Here is a 19,751-nt window from a genome sequence, read left to right as displayed (position 1 = left end):
TCTTTACAAAAATTACAAAAATTAACTGGGCATAATTTTTGTGGTACGCGCCTGTAGTCCCAGTTACTTGGGAGGCCAAGGTGGATGGATCACTTGAGCCCAAGAGTTTCAGACCGGCCTGGACAACATGTCAAAACCCCGTCTCTACTAAAAATGACAAAAATAATTAGCTGGGCGTAATTGCTGCATGCACACGCCTGTAATCCCAGCTACTTAGGAGGCTGAGGTGGGAGGATCACTTGAGCCTCAGAGGTTGAGGTTGCAGTGAGCTGTGATTGTGCCACTGCACTCCAGCCTAGGGGTAGAGTAAGACCCTGTCTCTAAAAAAATAAAAAATAGCCGGGCGCGGTGGCTCAAGCCTGTAATCCCAGCACTTTGGGAGGCCGAGGCAGGTGGATCACGAGGTCAGGAGATCAAGACCATTCTGGCTAACATGGTGAAACCCCGTCTCTACTAAAAATACAAAAAAAAAAAACAAACTAGCCGGGCGTGGTGGCGGGCGCCTGTAGTCCCAGCTACTCGGAGGCTGAGGCAGGAGAATGGCATGAACCTGGGAGGCGGAGCTTGCAGTGAGCCGAGATCACCCCACTGCACTCCAGCCTGGGTGACAGAGCAAGACTCCGTCTCAAAAAAATAATAATAAAATAAAATAAAATAAAATAAATTTAAAACATCTGGGACCTGGTTTCTCAGCCTCAAGGCGGAATAAATTCAAGGAGAAAGAAGAGAAAGAGAAGCAAAACTGACTTGCCATCTCCCTGCCTTGACAGGGCTGGGCTGGGCATTTCAGACAGGGGTGATCCCTTCCTAGCACAGAAACCTGTTCTCCTCCCACTAGCTCTCAAAGGGCTACATTGTTATTAATGCTGCGATTATTGTTGTCATTACAACTTACACTGCTATTGGGATTTTTTTTTTTTTTTTTTTTTTTTGAGAGGGAGTCTCGCTGTCACCCAGGCTGGAGTGCCGTGGTGCGATCTCAGCTCACTGCAAACTCCGCCTCCAGGGTTCATGACATTCTGCCTCAGCCTCCCGAACAGCTGGGACTACAGGCACCCGCCACCTCACCCAACTAATTTTTTGTATTTTTTTTTTTTTTTAGCAGAGGCAGGGGTTCACTGTGTTAGCCAGGATGGTCTCGATCTCCTGACCTCATGATCCGCCCGTCTCAGCCTCCCAAAAAGTGCCGGGGCTATTTTTATTACTTTTTAAAAATGTTTCTAAGAGATGGGCATCTCAGCCTGGTGTAAGAGATGGGCACCTCATGCTTGTAATCCCATTACTTTGGGAGGCCGAGGCGCGTGGATCATCTGAGGTCTGGAGTTTGAGATCAACCTGGCCAACATGGTGAAACCCCATCTCTCCTAAAAATACAAAAAATTAGCCGGGCGTGATGGCGGGTATCTGTAATCCCAGCTATTCGGGAGGCTGAGGCAGGAGAATCGCTTGAACCTGGGAGGTGGAGGTTGCAGTGAGCCGAGGTCGCGCCACTGTACTCCAGCCTGGAAGACAAGAGCGAGACTCCGTCTCAAAACAAAACAAAACAAAACAAAACAAAACAAAAGATGGGAGTCTCACTGGAACGATCTTAGGTCACTTGGGCCCTGAACTCCCAGGCTCAAGCGATTCTCCCACATCAGCTTCCCGAGTAGCTGGGACTCTAGGCGCAAACCAGTATGCCTGGCTAATTTTTATTTTTATTTTTGCAGAGATGGGGTCTCACTCACTATGTTGCCCTGGCTGGTCTCAAACTCCTAGGCTCAAGTGATCCTCCCACCTCAGCCTCCCAAGGCACTGGGGTATTTTCTTTCCTTTTTTTTTTTTTTTTTTTTTGTTTTGAGACAGTGTCTCACTCTGTTGCCCAGGCTGGAGGGTGGTGGCATGATCTCAGCTCACTGCAACCTCCACCTCCTGGGTTCAGGCGATTCTCGTATCTCAGCCTCCCGAGTAACTGGGATTCCAGGTGTGCCACCATGCCCAGCTAATTTTTGTACTTTTACTAGAGATGGGGGTCTTGCTATGTTGCCCAGGCTGGTCTCGAATTCCTGGGCTCAAGCGATCCTCCCGCCTCGGCCCCTCCAAGACACTGGCGTGTTTCCATTACTACAGACACGATTGCTGTGATCATCATTTGACGCAGACGATCTTCCAGGAAGCGGGGAACAGCCTGAGGCCCCGCCGCGCGTTCTGTGGCATGGAAACTAAGGCTCAGAGAGGGGTGGAGACCTGGCTGAGGTCCCACAGGGTCTCGGGGCCCGTGTAACGATAAGAACCAGGGCCCTGACCCCCTGGAAGGCCATGGGTCCCCTTCTCAGAACAGCCTGTTCTCTGTGAGGCTGGGGTCTCAGGAAGTTAGGGAGATGTTCACCCTGGACTCCCGCTGTGTGTGCCAGCGGATGTGGCTGGACTCGGTCCCATTTCCAGGCCAGGATGGGCAGAGCAGCCGCTGCCAGATCACCCTCCCTGCTCTGTGCTCCACGTCCCCTTGGGCCACCTCCGGCCATGGGGTGCTTCGGGGGGACGGGCGGGACATCAGATTTCACCTATTACTGAAGCTCTGAAAATAGCCTCCCACCCAGCAAGACCAGAGTCAGCTTGTACCAGCGACGTTCCCCCACCCCAGTGTCCCCCGAAGCGTGAGTCACCGTAACAGCTGCAGCAGGGACCGGACCTCAGGGCCCTTTTCCGCTGCCCCCGCTTCCCCAGCCAACCTGCTAAGGCAAAGGGGAGATGGAGGGGGCCCGGCCCAGGCCCTGTCCAACCTCATCCCTGCCCCTGCCTGGACGAGACCCAGAGATGCAGAGCGGTTTGTACAGTGTCACACAGCCAGTCAGCAGAGCCGGGACCAGAGCCCAGATGGTCTGGCCAGGGAAGCCGGGCGGTGGGGGCGGTGTGTGGGGTGACAGTGGGACGCGGCGGAGAGGATCCATGGTGGCGCAGGACTCGCCCGTGGAGGGGATGCCAGGAGGGCAGGAGGCCCGGACAATGGTGTCCAGCTGGGGCTGTGGCTGCCACCCAAGCTCTGGCATTTACTGGGGCTGTGATAAGAGATTGCTAGAAGGGACAGGGGAGGTGTCCGCGAGGGGGGCAGGGATCACTGCCCCCTCAACTCCTTCTCTCCCCAACCTCTGTCTCTCTCTGAGTTCTTCCCCACTTCCGAGCCCCCCTCCTGCGAATTCCTTTTCTCATTCTGGCCCCTCCTAGATCTGAGTTCCCTTCCTCCTCCCTAACTGCCCCTCCCCTCTCTATGTTCCTCCCCCTCTCTGTGCCCTTTCCGGGGACAGGTGCCAGGGAGGCGGGCAGGGGTGGGGGCCCACGTCAGTGGTGACCCCGGCTAGTTACAGAGGCAGGAAGACAAACAGCTTGTAACTGGGTCATGGACCTGCTGCCCCATCCTCCCTTGTCCTCCCCAGGGGATCAGACCAGGTGAGAGGCAGGGCCCGGTTGGCTGGTTGTCACTCTGTTTGTCCCATGTGACCTGCAATAACCAGGACTTCTTCTCCAGGGACCTCCCACTGCCCTCAGAGGCCCAAACCAGCAAAAGAGATAACCAAGGCAAGCTAGATGCTGAAAATCCTCCCAAACTCCTACACATCCCTCAACACCCTATCTCCAGTGTCCCCTCCTTCAAGCAGCCTTTCCTTCTCAACCCAGGGTTTCCCAGATCTAGCCAGGACCATCCAGCTCTATCACCTCCCCGTGTCAGAGAAGGTGGCTGGGTGACAGTAATGTCTGTTTTCACTGTCTGAATGGCTAGGGAACAGATCACCTCAGATAGGCCTCAGTCTCTCATTCTGTACAATGGACAGAAAGGGATACTGCAGCCTGCTGGAGAAAGGGGAGCTCATTCCTTGCCCTGGTGACCTTGTTCCTTGCAAAGTGATGGGGAGAAGGGGAACAAGGCCAGGTCTTTCCTGGAAACCCCAGCTTAGTCCACTGGGACTTCCTGGCCGAAGAGAGCAGCAGCAGCTGGGAGGGAGACACCTGGATCCAAGCCCTTGGTGAAGGACCATGCCATGCACTGGGCGATGCCCCTCACTCACCTCCCTGTGCTCCTCCCACCCTGAAAGTCCAGGCCAGCAAACAAGGACATGAAACTCCAATTTCCAAACCAAAAGTTTCCAGGTGAAAGTGACTCAACAATCCTTCATGAGAATCTGCTCATTACCTACTTAGCACTTATCCCAAATTCCTATGCATCCTTCAAAGCCCTAGTTCTAATACCCTCTTCTCCAGGTCAGATGACTCGTCCATGGTCACAGGGACAATCCCAGGCCCATCCGGCAGCAGCATCAGGCTCTAACCTTGGGCCGCTCCTTCCCCCAGCTCAGAGAATCACAGCCTGTGGACATGTGAGCGGCTCCCAGAGAGGCCGTTCAACTATCTCAACAAACATTTAGCGAGTGCCTGCTGCATGCCCGCCCCAGGCATGGTGCTGAGGACTTGGCAGGGACCTGGGCTCAGCCCTCACCTGGATCCAGATCTGACGCAGGGATGGATGGTTAAAAGCAGCAAAATATGTAATAAAACGTCAAGTTGGGCAAAGTGCTCTGAAGAAATTTAAAAGAGTTTGAGGGACCAGAGAATCTCTGGGGTGGGGGGTGATTTTTAGCTTGAGGTGGTCCAGGAAGGTTTCTTCCAGGAGCAGACACCTGAACAAAGTCTTGAGAGATGGCACTCCCGGCCAGGAAATTTTCTGAGGGAGAAATGGGTCGTGCAAAGGCCCTGGGGCAGGACCACCCCTGGTGTGTTAGAGGAACAGCGAGGAGGCCCATGTGGCTGGAGCAGAATGAGCAAGGGGGAAAGAGAGAGGAGGGGAGAGTTGGGGGGGGACAAGGACAGGCTGGGCAGGGCCTTGTGGGCCACAGTGAGGAATTTGGGTAAACCGAGTCCACAGGGTTCAAACTCCCTGCCAAAGTAATGAGTCAGCAAAATGAACCCTGGGTCCCCCTACTTCCCTCTGTGCGTTGATGTTCTGGGAGGACAATGAGGGCTGAGCCACAGGGCCCAGGAGGTGGGGGAAAGAGGCAGGGAGCAAGGCTGTGCCTCTTAGAGGCTGAGCATTTGATAAGCTATCAAGTCTACCATGAAATGGGGGACGGGCGCGGTGGCTCACGTCTGTCATCCCAGCACTTCGGGAGGCCGAGGCGGGCAGATCACCTGACGTCAGGAGTTGGAGACCAGCCTGGCCAACATGTGAAACCCCATCTCTACTAAAAACACCAAAAGTAGCTGGGCACGGTGGCGCACGCCTGTCATCCCAGCTACTTGGGAGGCTGAGGTGGGAGAAACGCATGAATCCAGGAGGTGGAGGTTGCAGTGAGCCCAGATGGTGCTACTGCACTCCAGCCTGGGCGACAGAGCAAGACTCCATTAAAAAAAAAAAAGCCTACTATGAAGTGAGGACTATCATTGTGCCCACTGCCTGGAGGAGGAGACTGAGGCATGAAATCCTCCACACAGTCGGGAAGGAACTGAGCTGGGACCGGTCCTTGGGCCTCCTGACACCCCACCCCCACTCCTGGGCCCCTTGAGCAAACAGTCTGGGGCCAGAGTGCCCAGTGACACCTGGTCTGCACCGTGCACACTCTGCAAGTCCCACGTGGTTCCCTTCCCCTTGTTTGTTACACGCCACATCCTCAAGGAGTCCTGGTCACCTCGTTTCCTGCCTGCCCCTGACCCGGCCTAGACTGTCAGTCCCGCGAGGGCATAGCTTTGATCTGTTAGCATCTCCAGCATCCAGACCACAGAAGCAATGCTCCCATCCTCTGCCTCTGGGATCCCCCCCAATCCATGCACCCCCATGTGTAAAGAAGGCTGGTACCCACGCAGGGCTGGTCATACTCAGGGAGACCCTGGACAGGGCTGGGCAGGGAGAAAAGACTAACAGAGGCTGGGCTCGTGGTGAAACCCCATCTCTACTAAAAACACCAAAATGAGCCAGGCGCGGTGGCTAACGCCTGTAATCCCAGCACTTTGGGAGGCCGAGGCAGGTGGATCATCTGAGGTCAGGAGTTTGAGACCAGACTGGCCAACATGGTGAAACCCCGTCTCTATTAAAAATACAAAAGTTAGCCGGGCATGGTGGCCCGTACCTGTAATCACAGCTACTTGGGAGGCTGAGGTAGGAGAATCACGTAAACCCAGGAGGCGAAGGTTGCAGTGAGCTGAGATCACGCCACTGCACTCCAGTCTGGAGACAGTGCAAGATTCCGAGAGAGAGAGAGAGAGAGAGAGGCGCAGAGAGAGAGAAGGAAGGAAGGAAGGAAAGAGGGAGGGAGGAAGGGAGGAAGGAAGGAGGAAAAAGAAGGAAAAAAGAAAGAAAGACTAACAGAAATACCACAGTGGAGAAGGGTCCAAGCCTGTGCCTTTCCAAGTCACCATTGTCCTTGTCACCCAACCCAAAGCCCGGCTTATGCTGCGCAAATACACACAGAGGGAAGGGAGGGAAATTGGAAAATGCCTCTGGGGTGTTTCAGGCAATTACTAGTTTAGCAACAACTACAGGCACAGCAACGCTTATTTGGCACCTACTGTGTACCAGGCGTTGAACTAACGTGATGTCTCCGAGGAAAGTGCCATTATGTTTCTTATTCTATGTTGGCAGAGAAACGGGAGGCTAGGGAAGACCAAAGTCCCGCCTCTCAACCAAAAGCATTCATTCATTCATTCATTCATGCAACAGGTATTTATTGGGCACCGACTGAGTACCAAGCCCTGCACCGTGGACCTCAGAAATGTTCTGCCTCCCCAGAGGTTGCAGTGAGCCAAGATCGCGCCGCTGCACTCCAGCCTGGGCAACAGAGCGAGACTCTATCTCAAAAAGAAAAAAAAACAAACGAAAAGAACTGCGTTGCCTCCCTGAATCTGCAGCAGTCCTGAGGAAGTGGGGGTTTCTGCTGACTTCATTTCAGGGCAAGAAACAGTCTGGGGTCGGGGGGGCGGTGGGGGCAGGTCACCCACCCAGAGTCAGGAAAGAGGAGAATTAGTTTAGCAACAATCACAAGCACAGCAACACTTATTTGGCACCGCTCTATAGCAATTATTTGGCACCTACTCTATACCAGGTACTATATTGGGTTTGGAGCCTCCTGAGGAAGATTTTCAGGCAGATCTGAGGGGTACTCTAGATCTATGCGTTGGTGATCCCCGTTAGGGCAGATCCGAGGGAGGCAGAGCTGTGTCCTCGTCCATGTGGGTGTCAGGGAGTGTGCACGCGTGTGCGCCCAGCATGTGGTCATGGATGTGTCCTGGTCAGGACATGGGCGCCTGCACACTATGTGTTGCAGGGCAGACCGGCACCAAGGTGAGGTGGGTGTGGACACAGGCAAGAGAGTGGGGGGTGGGCTGTGGCCAGGGGCAGGAGGCCCAGGCAGCGCTTCCCATCCATTTGGTGTGAGACAGGGTGGGAGGCCAGCTCAGAGAGAGAGAAAGAGGAAGAGGAACAGAGAGAGAGGGAGGGAGGGAGGGAGAAAGAGAGAGACAGAGAAAGAGAAGAAAGAGAGAGGGAGACAGGGGAGAGGAGGAGAGACACAGCGAGGAAGAGGGAAAGATGGAAAGGGAGAGAGAAGGAGAGAGGGAGATAGAAGTGGGGAGAGAGGAGGAGAGAGACAGAGAAGGAGAGAGGAGAAGAGAATGAGATGGGAGAGGGGGAGAGAGGGAGGTGGGGGGGGGAGAGAGAGAGATTGAGAGAGAGAGAATGCTGACTCTGCCAGAATCCCAGCTTTGGTGATTTACAGGGCGCTTGGCCCTGGCGCGCAGAGGCACCTCCGTCGCAGAGAGGGGAGGGGGAGAAACAGAGAGAGACACACAGAGGAACCGAGACAGGGAGAGACACCGGGAGAGTGGTGGCGCCTTGTAGAGAGTAAATCAGAGGGCACCAGGCCCCGGGTCGGGGGCACACAGGGAGACAGCGCCCACCTGCCCAAGCCACCAGATGGAAAACCTCAGCTCTGCCAGCCCCGCTGTGCCGCTTCAGGCAGACCCTGGCCCTCTCTGACTCTTAGCCCCTCTCCCAGCCCTGAGGGGCTGCAGGCCCCCTGCTCCTGGTAGGCACCCCCCAAGCTCCCTCTAAGAATGCACACTCGGCCTGGGCCCTGCTGCCTCCCCCACCCTCTCCTATCCCCGGGGCCCAGGAGATGCTTAAGGAAGATCTAGAAAATCCAACAAAGGTCGGGGGTCTGGGGTGGGAGGACAGCCCCTCCCAGCCTCAGTTTCCCTGCTGGAGAAATGGCAGCAAAGCATGTTCCACTCTGAGAGGGCATGGGACGAGGGAATGAAGGAAAGAATGAATGAATGAGGCAGGGACTGGGCGGTGGGGTGGAGGTGGCCCGGGGAATCCTCCGCGCTGCAGCCAAGAGGGACTTGGCCCCAAACCCGGAATAACGTGGCGGTGCCGCCGACAGGAGGGAGGCAGGGAGGGAGGCCCAGAGCAGACACGGGGAGGCCGGCCTTCCCGCCGGCAGGATTTATGGGAGCTGCGGGCTCCACACAGTTCCTCTTAAGAGTAAAAGTGAAAAAGAGCTTGAGTCACCGCCGAGCCTGGCCCGGGGCTCCCAGAATGCCCCAGGGCCACCAGCACCCGCTCCCCCCCTCAGCGGGCAGGGCCTGGGTGGCACAGAGCGGGCTGGCACTGAGGCACCCCCCCACCCTCCACCAGCCTCGGCTCCCGAGAAGGATCCGGGTCGGATCAGCTAAAAGGGAGCTATTTTCGGTTGGGCTCAGGTTGTAAAATTAGCTGGGAAAAGGGGGGAGAGGGAAGCCCAGAGACGGAGAGAGACAGAGAGAGAGGAGTAAGGAGAGACATGCAGAGACAGGGAGAGAGGGGGCAAGGGGAGACACGCAGAGACAGAGAGAGGGGAAAGGGACGGAGAGACAGAGATGAAGAGACAGACAGACATATGGGAGAGACACACAGAGACAGAGAGGAAGGGGGCAGAGAGACAGAGAAACGGAGACAGAGACACATCGGAGAGACATACAAAGAGGGCAAAGGCAGGGAGAGACGGAGAGACAGAGACACATCAGAGAGACATGCAGAGACAAAGACAGGAGAAAGGGATGGTGAGATAGACATGAAGAGATAGAGACAGAGGGAGAGACTGAGACATCAGAGACAGAGGATGAGAAAGAGAGACAGAAAGAGACCAATAGTGACTGGGAGTGAAACAGAGGCAGGGAGAAACACAGATGGAGAGACAGGGAGAAACAGAGACACAGAGAGAGTGTCAGAGCGAGACAGAGAGAAAGATAGAGATACAGACAGTCAAAAATAGACCAAGATGAGAGAAACGAGGGGATGTGATTTGGGAAACTGAGTCAGGCAGCCAGGACTTGGGTGGGAGGGTCCTGCATGGGACACTCAGGGTCCTTCTGAGTCCCTCAGCCCGCCCCGCTGGCTACCCCAGACCAGGCTGGGCCTTGGGGGAGCAGTGGGGATTACATTCAGGCTGAAGAGAAACCCGAAAGGGGGTCCCCAGCTCCACTCTGGGGCTGGGGTGGAGGGAGGGGCAGAGAGGAGAATCACAGGAGAGGAGGGAGCCCCCTGCACTTGGGACTCGCTGTCCCCACCCTGGCCTGGGAGCTCTCTTGGCTCTGTCTCTCTGCCCCTCTCTGTCTTCTCATCTCTGTCTCTTACACGCAGCAACCCTGGATAGTTTTTAGTTTTTAGCCTCTCCGTTTTTTGGTTTCCACAGACAGCCCTCCTGGTTGGTCCTTGCCCTATTCCTGGAGAAACTGAGGCTGAGTTAGCAATTCTCTGAAGCAACGCCTGGACTGGGGTTCTCACTACCCCCAACCCCAGCAACCAGGATGGCTCCCAACCAGCCCTGATGGGGGAATTCCAGGGTGCGCAGGCAGCCTTCCAACCTCCCCAGCCTGGGAACAGCCTCCCCTCCGCTCAGCCCTCCCAAATGGCTCCTTCCAGCTGGCGAGGACAAAGCGGGGACACCTCAGTCTCCCCATAAGCCCAGAGACTTCAAAGCCTGCCCAAGGTCACACAGCGTGCCCACTCAACCCTGGTTGTTCTTGGAGAGCTTCAAAGAGATGCCTTCTTCGGGAACCCCTCCCCAAAGCTGCTCAGAAAGGGAAACTGAGGCTGGGAGAGGGACAGGGACTTACCCAAGGTCACTCAGGGGATCATAGGTAGGACAGGCCTCAGACCCCCTCAGCACCAGCCCCCACATTCCCTGTCGGCTGCAGGGGGCCGGTGAGAAAGACCCTACCAAGGGCCATGCCTGGCATGGGGGGGGTCCCTCACTGCGCCATGCCCTGGGGCGGAAGCCGGGCACTCACATACTCCCCACACAGTACTCCTTAAGACTGGCCTGGCCCTCGCTGGAATCGCACCCCCCACATGCCCGGACTTTACAGTTTGCCCGCCATACCGCCCCTCTCTCCAGAACCAGCCTTAGCCGCACGTCACTTCAGGGGAAACTGAGGCCAGAACCTCTCCAGCCTAAAGACACACAGCATAAGGAGGAAAGCAGCAATCTGGAAAACGGAACCTGCAGGCCTCGGGGTCCCCGGGGAGTCTGGGGCTGGAAGGAGTTGGGGGGGGCCGCCCCCTCCCCATACACCCCCTCAGCCATTGCACAAGGCTGGGCCCCGGGGCAGTCTGGGAGTGCGGCCAGGGGTGAGAGGCTACGGGAGGGGGAGGGGGCAGGGGCAGGTGCCGGGCTGGCGAGGGCGTCCGCAGCGCCGCAGTGCCCGGGCCAGACCCGGAGCGCCGGGCCTCCCGCTCCTCCCGGCGGCGGCTACAGAATCCAGAATCGATGCAGGGAAAATATCGGGATGGTGCTGGGGGGGGTTGCAAAGCGGGGGACCGAGCCGGGCCGCCAGAGCACCCTTCCCCCTCCTGGGCCTCCAACTTCTCGTGCCCCCTCCCCCTCCACGCACACGTGGGCCAATAACGGGGGAAAGGCGGCCCAGGGCCAGGGCGGCCCGTACAACCTTGGTGGGGGGACATGGGGGAGACACATGAGAGGTCTCCTTCTCTCCAGCTGGGGAGACCCAGGGTCCAATCATGACCCCCTAGATTCCTCTCAGAGGCAGGCGGGGGGCTTCCCGCAGAGCCCTTGCTGGAGGGGGACCAGCCCCCACCCCGACCTTTGCGAGTGTCAGGGGGGAGTACGTCGGAGTAGGGGGGAGCACAAATCTGCAGACCAAGCCCCCACATCCGGGAGAGGTCCCGAGAGTCGAGAGTGGGGAGGCTGGGCGGGAGTCCCGCCTAGGGGGTTCAGGGTAGGTAGGGGTGTGTGTGGGGGTCCCTCAGCCTGACCCATCCCCCCACCGGACCCCAGCCCTTGGCGCGGGGGGGGGGGGGGGCATCCCGGGCAGGGATGGCGGGAGGGACGCGCGCCTTTTTCGTCCCGCCTCCTCCGGCTTCAAAACTCCGGGGCTGGGATGTGGGGGGCGCGGGGCCCAGGGCGCGGGGGGCGCGGGCGGGGGCCGGGCGAGGACCGTACCTGGGTGAGGCAGAGCGGGGACGAATACATCCCGGGCGCGGCGGGAGGCGCAGGGCCGGCCGGAGCGGGCGCGCTGAAGTTACTGAGTCATTTTTCCAAACCACCCCCCCCCGCCCCCCCTCCCGCGGCCGGCGCGCTCTCCTCGCCGCCTCCTCCCTCGGTCTCCCTCCTCCTCCCTCCCGCTCTCCCTCTCTCGCGCCGCCTGCCTCGCTCGCTGTCCCTCTCTCCCTCTGTCTCTCTCGGTGTCTCTGTCTTCCTTTCTCCCCCGTCTCTGTCTCTCTCTCTCTCTCTCTCCACCCTCTGACACCCTCCCCCTCCCTCCTCCATTTCTCTCCCCTCCCACCCCCCATTTATCTCCCCTCCCACCCCGAACCTCCCACTTCTCAACACCCAACTTTCAAAGAAACGAGGGAAAAAAGGGCGCGAGCGAGAAAGGAGAGCCTCCCCCGACGTCTCAGGACCCCCCACTCCCGAATTTACGCAGTGCCCAGGGGCACTAGACCGGACCCCGGGACTGCAGGGCGACCCCCACTCGGATCAAGCGGAGAGGGGGTACTCGGCTGTTTCTGGACATTGAGGGGCCAGAGGTGGATTTTTAAGGCCCCCCCTCCCCACCCCCCCATCACCCCCGAGCTGGCCGGGAAGTTGGAGGAACGAGCCAGGGGGGAGGGAAGGAATGAAGAAGTGACGTGCGCAGAGGCCGGCCAGCGCGCCTCTTTCCCCTTAAAGATGTACGACTCTGGGTGCATGGTGAGCTGCTGGTCCCACAGCACCCTCGCTCCCTTCTCCCCTCAGAGCCAGGCAGGGGCTGCGGGTTCCCAGCTAGAGGGGCTTGTGTGCAGCCGTCCCTTCCTTGGCGAGAAGGGCCCAGGCTAACACAGGAGGCTCCAGAATTTGCTCTCTTCAGCACCCAAGGGGCAGGGGCGGGGTGGCCTCGCCTGCGTATCTCTCCAGCTGGCCAGATAAACCCTTGCAGCCTCCCCCTGGGTATCCAATAATTTCCACCTGCCTCAGGGGTGTGCCCTTTTCACAGATCTCAAGACTGAGGTATGGCGAGGGGGGCTTGGAGCCAGACCATCTGGCCCCGGAGCCCACATTCTGTTCTCCTTCTAGAATAACAGGGCAGAGACCTGGCCTGCCTCGGTCTGAGCCCCCAGGGCATCTGGTGACAGGGCCCTAACCCTCCCCCGGTTCACTCCCTGGATCCTCCCAGGCTTGTTCAGAGGTTGCTGTGTCTCTCATTCCCACCCCAAGGGTTCTCTCCCCTATGAAGTGGCTTACAGGTGCCCATCCTGTAGGACTGCTGGGGATAGGGACAATGACCTTAGCAGAGCCTTGACCTTCGGTCACATGTCCACTAAAGACATTCTTAGAAAGCTTGGCCATTTCGCCTCATCTCTCCGAGCTTCCCAAGGACAAATGATACCCTCTCACCAAGCTGGGACAGGTGCCCCAGGACCAGGAGCACAGAAGATACCAGCACCCATTATCCTCAGGTGTTGCAGGAGAGGAAACTGAGGCCCAGAGAACGGAAGCCACTTGCCCAGAGCCCGACAGGTAGACTAGGAGGCAGCGAAATTCCTGCAGCATAGGTTCCCTGGGCACCCCCCCGCCCCCCCAGACTCCTCTCTGCCTGATGGTGACATTATTCAAACGGTGCTTAGCACAACACGAACACTCCATAAATATATGTGTGTGTGTGTGTGTGTCTGTCTGTGTCTGTGTTTTAAACCCACCGTGCAACTGTGGGGAGCATTTGAATTAAATGGTGAGAAGTGTATCTGGAAATCCACATTACCAATATAACGTGAAGCAGTATTTTATTAAAACACACTGGGGACACGTATAAGGTGAAATCTAAAATTCACAGACATTTAAAAGTTGCGGTTGACTTCAGACAATCCTCCTAGACTTCCAGACCCCGTGCCTTCCACCCTCCCTCCCCTGCACAACCCACCCTGCCTGCAACCTTCATTCAGTAGCTTAGAATCCTTTGGAAGGTGAAGTTTAGAGAGCACAGACTGCCCCTCTAGGAACCTCGGTTTCCTCATCTGTAAAATGGCTATGGCAACAGGACGCATCTCGGAAGGTGGGGAAGGTTGGAGTCTTTAGATAGCCTGTGGGAAGGGTGTGTTAATATTATTGGTAGTGGCTGCAGGGAGAAGCTTCTGCAAGTGTATGAACAGCAGCCTATATCCCAGTTTGGGTGGGAAGGGACCCCCCCCACACACACACCGCAGCACACACAGTTGGTTCCCTACATGCACGCAGCAGGCCAGTGCAGCGCAGGCTCCATACTTGGGTCTGTGTCTCCTCCAGCCAGCAGCTTCATCTCTCTGCACCTCAGCTTTCCCCTCTGTGAAATGGGGCGACGCCAGCTCCTAACTCTCTGGGTTGTAGGCGAGTCAGCAAATACCTGCCCCTGGTTACAGCAGAGAACCGTATATCGTAGTTTCTTTAAAAAGGCAGTTGGTGGATTTAGACCTGCCTGTGGAGGGCCCGGAAGATGGGTGCATGATATAGCTCCTGGCACTTTCCAGCACAATCTGGCTCACCTTTTTTTTTTTTTTTTTTTTTTAAAGCACTCTCTCTACAGTTATTTCACTCTTCAGCATCTCTGCAACTGTCCCAGATACAGAAGCACAAAAGAGTTGACTGCCACCTATAAAACTAATGCCCACAGTTTGGAAGCCGCCATGCTGTCCATCTGTGGGGGACCAGTTTAGTAATCCTGGCACAGGCCGGGATACTATGCAACTGAGTAAAACCAGCGGCTCCCAACTGGTGATGTCCCCAAGAGACAAGCGGGGGGACAGGAAGCTGTAGACCAAGCTCTCCCCCTTGGCACTGTGACACTGGGGCTGGATCGCTCTCTGGGTTGGGGCGATCCAGGGCACTGCAAGGCGCTGAGCAGTGTCCATGGCCTCAACCCACTCCATGCCAGGAGCACCCCCCAGTTGTGACAACCACAAATGTCCTTAGACATGGCTAAGTGTCCCCTGGGGACAGAATCACCCCTGGCTGAGACCCCACTGCTGTAGACCCAGCAAGGAAACTCAAGATCTCATTTAGGGTTTTAAAGAGTACACATGTATTTATAAAAATATATAGAGTGTCCATATATATATATATACACACACACACACACACACATATGTATATATATCCTTTGGCCAAGTGTAGTGGCTCACGCCTGTAATCCCAACACTTTGGGAGGCCGAGGCAGGCAGATCACTTGAGGTCAGGAGTTCGAAATCAGCCTGGCCAACATGGCAAAACCCTGTCTCTACTAAAAATACAAAAATTAGCTGGGCATGGTGGAGGGTGCCTGTAATGTCAGCCACACGGGAGGCTGAGACTAGAGAGTCGCTTGAACCCGGGAGGCGGAGGTTGCAGTGAGCTGGGATCATGCCATTGCACTCCAGCCTGGGCAACAGAGCGAGACTCTGTCTCCAAAAAAAAAAAAAATATATATATATATATATATACACACACACACACACACACACACACACATATCTCCTTTATGGAAATACACAAGTATTTCCACAAGTACCTCCTTTATGGAAATATACACATACGCACATGTATCCTCTATAAGAATGTGTATTTCTCACTCCTGCAAATGCTTCAACTATAGATGGTAACATTCTGGAGTGGGGTTCCACCCAGAAATGGGGGTGATCAGAAAGACTGGATTTTTTTCCTCTGGATACAGTTGTATCGTCTTCATATGATCACTAATGGCTTCAGTAATTAAAGGAAAACTTTTAAAAAGTTGAATGCAATTCACAGAGCAGCTCAGGTAGGGTAGATAGGAACCCCAGCCCCCCATGGTAACCCCACAGCCACCACATCCAGAGAATAAAGGACATAAATCTTGCAGGCAAATGATTATACAGCAGTGCAGTGTGCACTCAGCACCCCCCTGCCCCACACCTACTCAGCAAGGGGCTCACAATGTCAGCTCCCCGTGAACCTTGCAAGTGTCCCATATGGTCCCATTTTACAGATGAGAAACTGAGGCTGTAGAAAGGGATGTTAAGGTCAAGTGAGTTAAAAGTCAGATAGGCCACTGAGGCTGGTACAGATAAAGACACACACACCACACAGAGTCACACACACCACACACTACAACCCATAGAGACGCACAGACACACATCGTGCAGACTCAGTTGCAGACACAGACTCCACATGACACACACCTACACACATACAAAGACACAAACACACACACACAGATTCACACAAAAACAGACCCATACATACATGATCACAGCCTTCCCCACACCTGACCTCAAATACCTCCTCAAAGAGGGGCGAGCAGAGACACACACACACACAGGCCCACATGGCACACACAGTCACAAATACACCCTCCCAACTCCCCACAGGACGCTTCTTCACAAGCACAACACAGGGACACAGCTGCCCCCACACAAGTGCAGACACAACCACAAACACGTGGGCACTTGTCCACAATCACACACACACTCCACACAAACCACACACTCTTACAAGCACACACACACCCACAAGTGGAACCCTCCTGGTATTCTCACACAGGCACACACAGAGTCACATATGCACCATCACAATGACACACAGCACGCCACCTCCCTGCTTCTACAGAACCAGCTCTTCCCTGGGGCTGGGCTCTTGGCCCTGCAGAAGCGTGGTGGGGACAGGGAAAGGCAGGAGGGTGACATGTGGTTGTCCTCCCCCCCCCCCGCAAGTGCGGTGTTTGTGTCCGTGAGTGCGTCTGCCCGTGTGTGTCCGTGCACGCCTGTGTGTGTGACATGTGTCGCTAGACAGGCCTGTGTGTCTATGTGAGTCTCTGTGTGGCTGTGTGTGCATAGTCGTACAGACACAGGCACCGTAAGGGAGTGTCGTGGGGGTGTGTGTGTGTAATTATGACTGCATGCACGTGTGTCCCACTGTGCACAGGACAGAAAATGGGGACAGAGGTGCATGCCGCATGCTGAAGGCCAGGGCGTCCCACCGTCTGTCCAGGAGTGCAGAGGGAGAGTGCTGAGTCTGAGGCTGGGAGTGGGTGTGGGGGATGGTGACGACCCAAGTGTGACCTTGAGTGTTGTGGAGGGAGGTCTCTGTGTCATTGTGGGATGAGTTTTCTCTTCTTCTTGAAATCCCAAACAGCCCCCCATGATGGGAAGTCAAGAAGAAAACGAGAGACACCCGCCTGGCCTTGGGGTTTTTATATTTAGAAAATTATATCAAACGCACAGGGGGTGTGGTGGGGGGGGTGGGGAGCGGCGGGGATTCCCCTGGAGGTGAGCAAACAGCTATCTGTGCCCACAGCCTCTGGTCCACTGGGGGCAAGTGCTGGAGGCGGCACTGCGGGACTGCGGGACCAGTCCCGGCGTCCCTGGGCTCTCCCTAGCATAGGATAAGAGGGGTCTCTTTAGCCACCCACCGGGCCCGTCCTAACCCCTGTTCTGCTGTAACCACCCACCCCTCGGGACTACCACGGCCGCGCAGGGAGGGGGGAACCCCCACCGCCCCGCCCCCCTCAGGGCAGGTCCCCGCGCAAGCGCAACCCCTGGCGAGCAACGTCTGCGCGGCGAGTGATCGCGTCCCGGCGCCACCTCGCGCCCGAACCTCCAGCCAGGACCCCCTGGGTCAAGCGGATGGGGGACCCCGAAAGCTGGGGGAAGTGGAGGGGACTTAGGGAAGAGGTAAAGGGACACAGTTTTGAAAAGGTAGAGGGAGCGCTCTTCCCCCGCCGCCCAGGCAGTCCCCAGTTACAGGATAAAAGGAACTGGGGGAGGCGAGGCCAGGGGTGGAAGGCAGACCCTTCCCTGGGGGGACACAGCGCCAGTCACTCGCACACAGCGAGCGGCACCCAACTGTCCCCTGGAACGCGGCCACTCGACAATTCTCCACTCCCTGGCGACCCCCCTCAACCGCCACACACCCACACGGGGACACCCCACGGTCACCCAGGGACACGCGGCCCCGCGGACACGCAGCCCAGCCATAGTTTCACGACACCGCCCCGCAGGGACGCGCGCACAGTCGCCCAGTTATCCAAAGACACAAGAGTGTCCCGCAGCCGCACAATGCGGGCGGCGCTCACAACAACACACGCCAGCACGTGGATGTGCAGACACACGCGGACGCAGAAAGCGGAGGAACCGACGCGCCAGGACCCGCGGCCCCACAGCAGGTATGCGACCACCGAGTCGCGCGCACCCCGGACGCTCCCCGAGGCGCCAGTGCCGGCCCGTTACGGAGCGCAGGGGCTCCCACGCACCCCTAGAGGTGCGCACGACACAGACGCCAGTCGACCGGACACCGGAACCCCAAGTGCAGCCACCGCTGCTCCCGGGCCTGGGGCGCGCCCGGCCGAGTCCCAGGGGTCCCTCCCAGCTGGGGACCCCGTGTGCGCGGCAGCCGGGCCGGGGTCTGCCGAGGGGCGGGGCGGGGGCGGTGCGAGAGCAGGAGGGGCGGCTGCTCCTGCGCGGCGCCGAGCGCGGCCGCCCGCCCGGCTCCAAGTTCAAGGCGCCCGGCGGCGGCCGCGGCGCGCTCTCCGCCCCTCTCCGCAGCGGCCATTTTCCGCTAGCTGGCGCGCCGCGCTCGCCCGGGCCGGGGCACCCCGCGGGGGCCGCCGCGACCCCCGCCCCCCGCGCCGCCCCGCCGTGCGCCCCTTCCTTGGCCTGGGCTCCCCCATGGACTGCGCGCTCGGGGGTCGTGCGCCCAGGGCCGCGCCCTCCCGCCTGGGGTCTGGCCCGGGGAGGGGGCGGGGGCCCGGCCTGGGGTTGCTGGGGCCTTCTCCGGGGAGCCCCGCCCTCCCCGCCAACTCCGCGGCGCCCGCGAGGGGCTCCCCACTTGGGGTCTCTCGCGGCGCCCCGCGCGCCAGCTCCGCCCCCAGCCGGGGTCGGGGGGGATCGTGGGTAGGGGTCCCGTGGCTACGGGCTACTGGGGGTCCCCGCCTTGAGCCCCTCCTCCGGGCGGCCCCCGCCCCCTGTTCCCCCAGACCTTGCAACTTTCGCCCGGAGCCCACGCACCACCCCAAAAAGTCCCCGGGCGAAAACGAAAGTGGGTGCGGCGACGTACCATGGCGCTGCTGCGAGGAGGCGAGGCCGGCGCCGGAGCGAGCGCGCTCGGTCCCCGGCGAGGGGGGGCCGCAGGCGGCGGGAGGAGGCGGCGAGGGAGGGCGCGCGGGGGAGGGAGCGAGCGCGCCAGGGAGGGGGCGCGCCGCGCCCGCCCCCCCGGCCCGCAGGACCCTCCCCTCGGCCCGCCCTCCCCCCGGTCCCGCGCGCCGCCCGCGCCTCAGGCTGCTCCGCGCCGCGGCTCCGGCTGTAGCGGCTCTGGCTGCGGCTCCATCCCCGGCCCGGCCCCCGCGAGGGGAGGCCCGGGGAACGGCGGCGGCGGCGGCGGTTGCAGGTCGAGGGGCCCCGGCCGGGCTCGCTGCGGAGCGAGCGGATCCACCTTCGCCGCTGCGCGCGCGCACACACACGCGCACACACACACTCGCGCGCAGGCGACTCGGGGACACCGGCGGGCCGGGCCTCCTCGACTCAGCCACGGACACATACACACCACACACGGACACGCGCAGAGATCCCCACGCGCGGCGCCTACAGCGTGTGACGGACACACAGCCCGTGGGTGTCCGCCGGGCACACGGGAACCCACGCTTGAAGCCGGTGAGGCATCTGGGACACACACCTTCTGCAGGAGGCCGACACAGACGCACACTCGCAGCCTGTGGGGCTGACACCCCGAGATCACACCGACGCACAGTCCCAGAAAGACACCCAGACCTCAGAGAGACCCACGCGCCGACCCCCAGGACCCCTCCCCCAGCCGCCCTGGCCGGTGACTGCAGGTGTCCGGGGGACACGCGGCTACACACACGCACAGCAGGGAAACGGGACAGACGGGGACACAGACAGAGACTCCGACACCGAGGGCGACAGACCTGGGGGCGGGGGTCCCCTGCGGGTCCCGCAGGGGCTCCAGGCGGGGGGCGGCGGGGGAGTGCTCGCAGCGGCCCCCATAGGAAGTGGGGGCAGCGGGCGCCCCCTCCCCCGGTCAAGATTAATGGCGAGGCCTCCGCAGCGGGGGAGGGGCCGGGCCGAGGTGGGTCAGCGCCCCCGCCCCTGCCGCTCGAGTCTCTGCGGGTTGGGACCGCCTGCCGCAGCGCCCCCCCAAGCGCTCTCCCGCAGTCCCCCTCCTCTGACAGCCGCAGAGTAGGCACCGCCCCCTCCCCCCCACCGGCTCTGCGTCTGGCGCAGCTGGGGGAGGTTGCAGGGGGTGACT

At 58.9% G+C, this 19,751-nt stretch overlaps 1 protein-coding gene across 6 annotated transcripts in view; it reads right to left on the bottom strand.

The window, feature by feature from the left end:
- The window catches only part of NFIC (nuclear factor I C), a 112,894-nt gene extending 94,236 nt beyond the window's left edge, over positions 1-18,658 (bottom strand). For 4 of the 6 annotated variants that reach the window (XM_025366893.1, XM_025366895.1, XM_025366897.1 and 1 more), the window contains exon 1: positions 11,466-11,567. In XM_025366893.1, the coding sequence (XP_025222678.1) occupies positions 11,466-11,495 (30 nt within the window). In that variant the 5' untranslated portion in view covers positions 11,496-11,567. Of the gene's footprint in view, positions 1-11,465; positions 11,568-18,542 lie in introns of those variants that run through there. The other 2 variants (XM_025366894.1, XM_025366896.1) reach the window with 1 other exon arrangement.
- Between the last annotated feature and the right edge of the window lie 1,093 nt (positions 18,659-19,751).

The sequence above is a fragment of the Theropithecus gelada genome, chromosome 19 (assembly GCF_003255815.1).
Source record: "Theropithecus gelada isolate Dixy chromosome 19, Tgel_1.0, whole genome shotgun sequence".
Lineage (NCBI taxonomy): Eukaryota > Metazoa > Chordata > Mammalia > Primates > Cercopithecidae > Theropithecus > Theropithecus gelada.
This window is presented reverse-complemented; position numbering and strand designations above follow the sequence as displayed.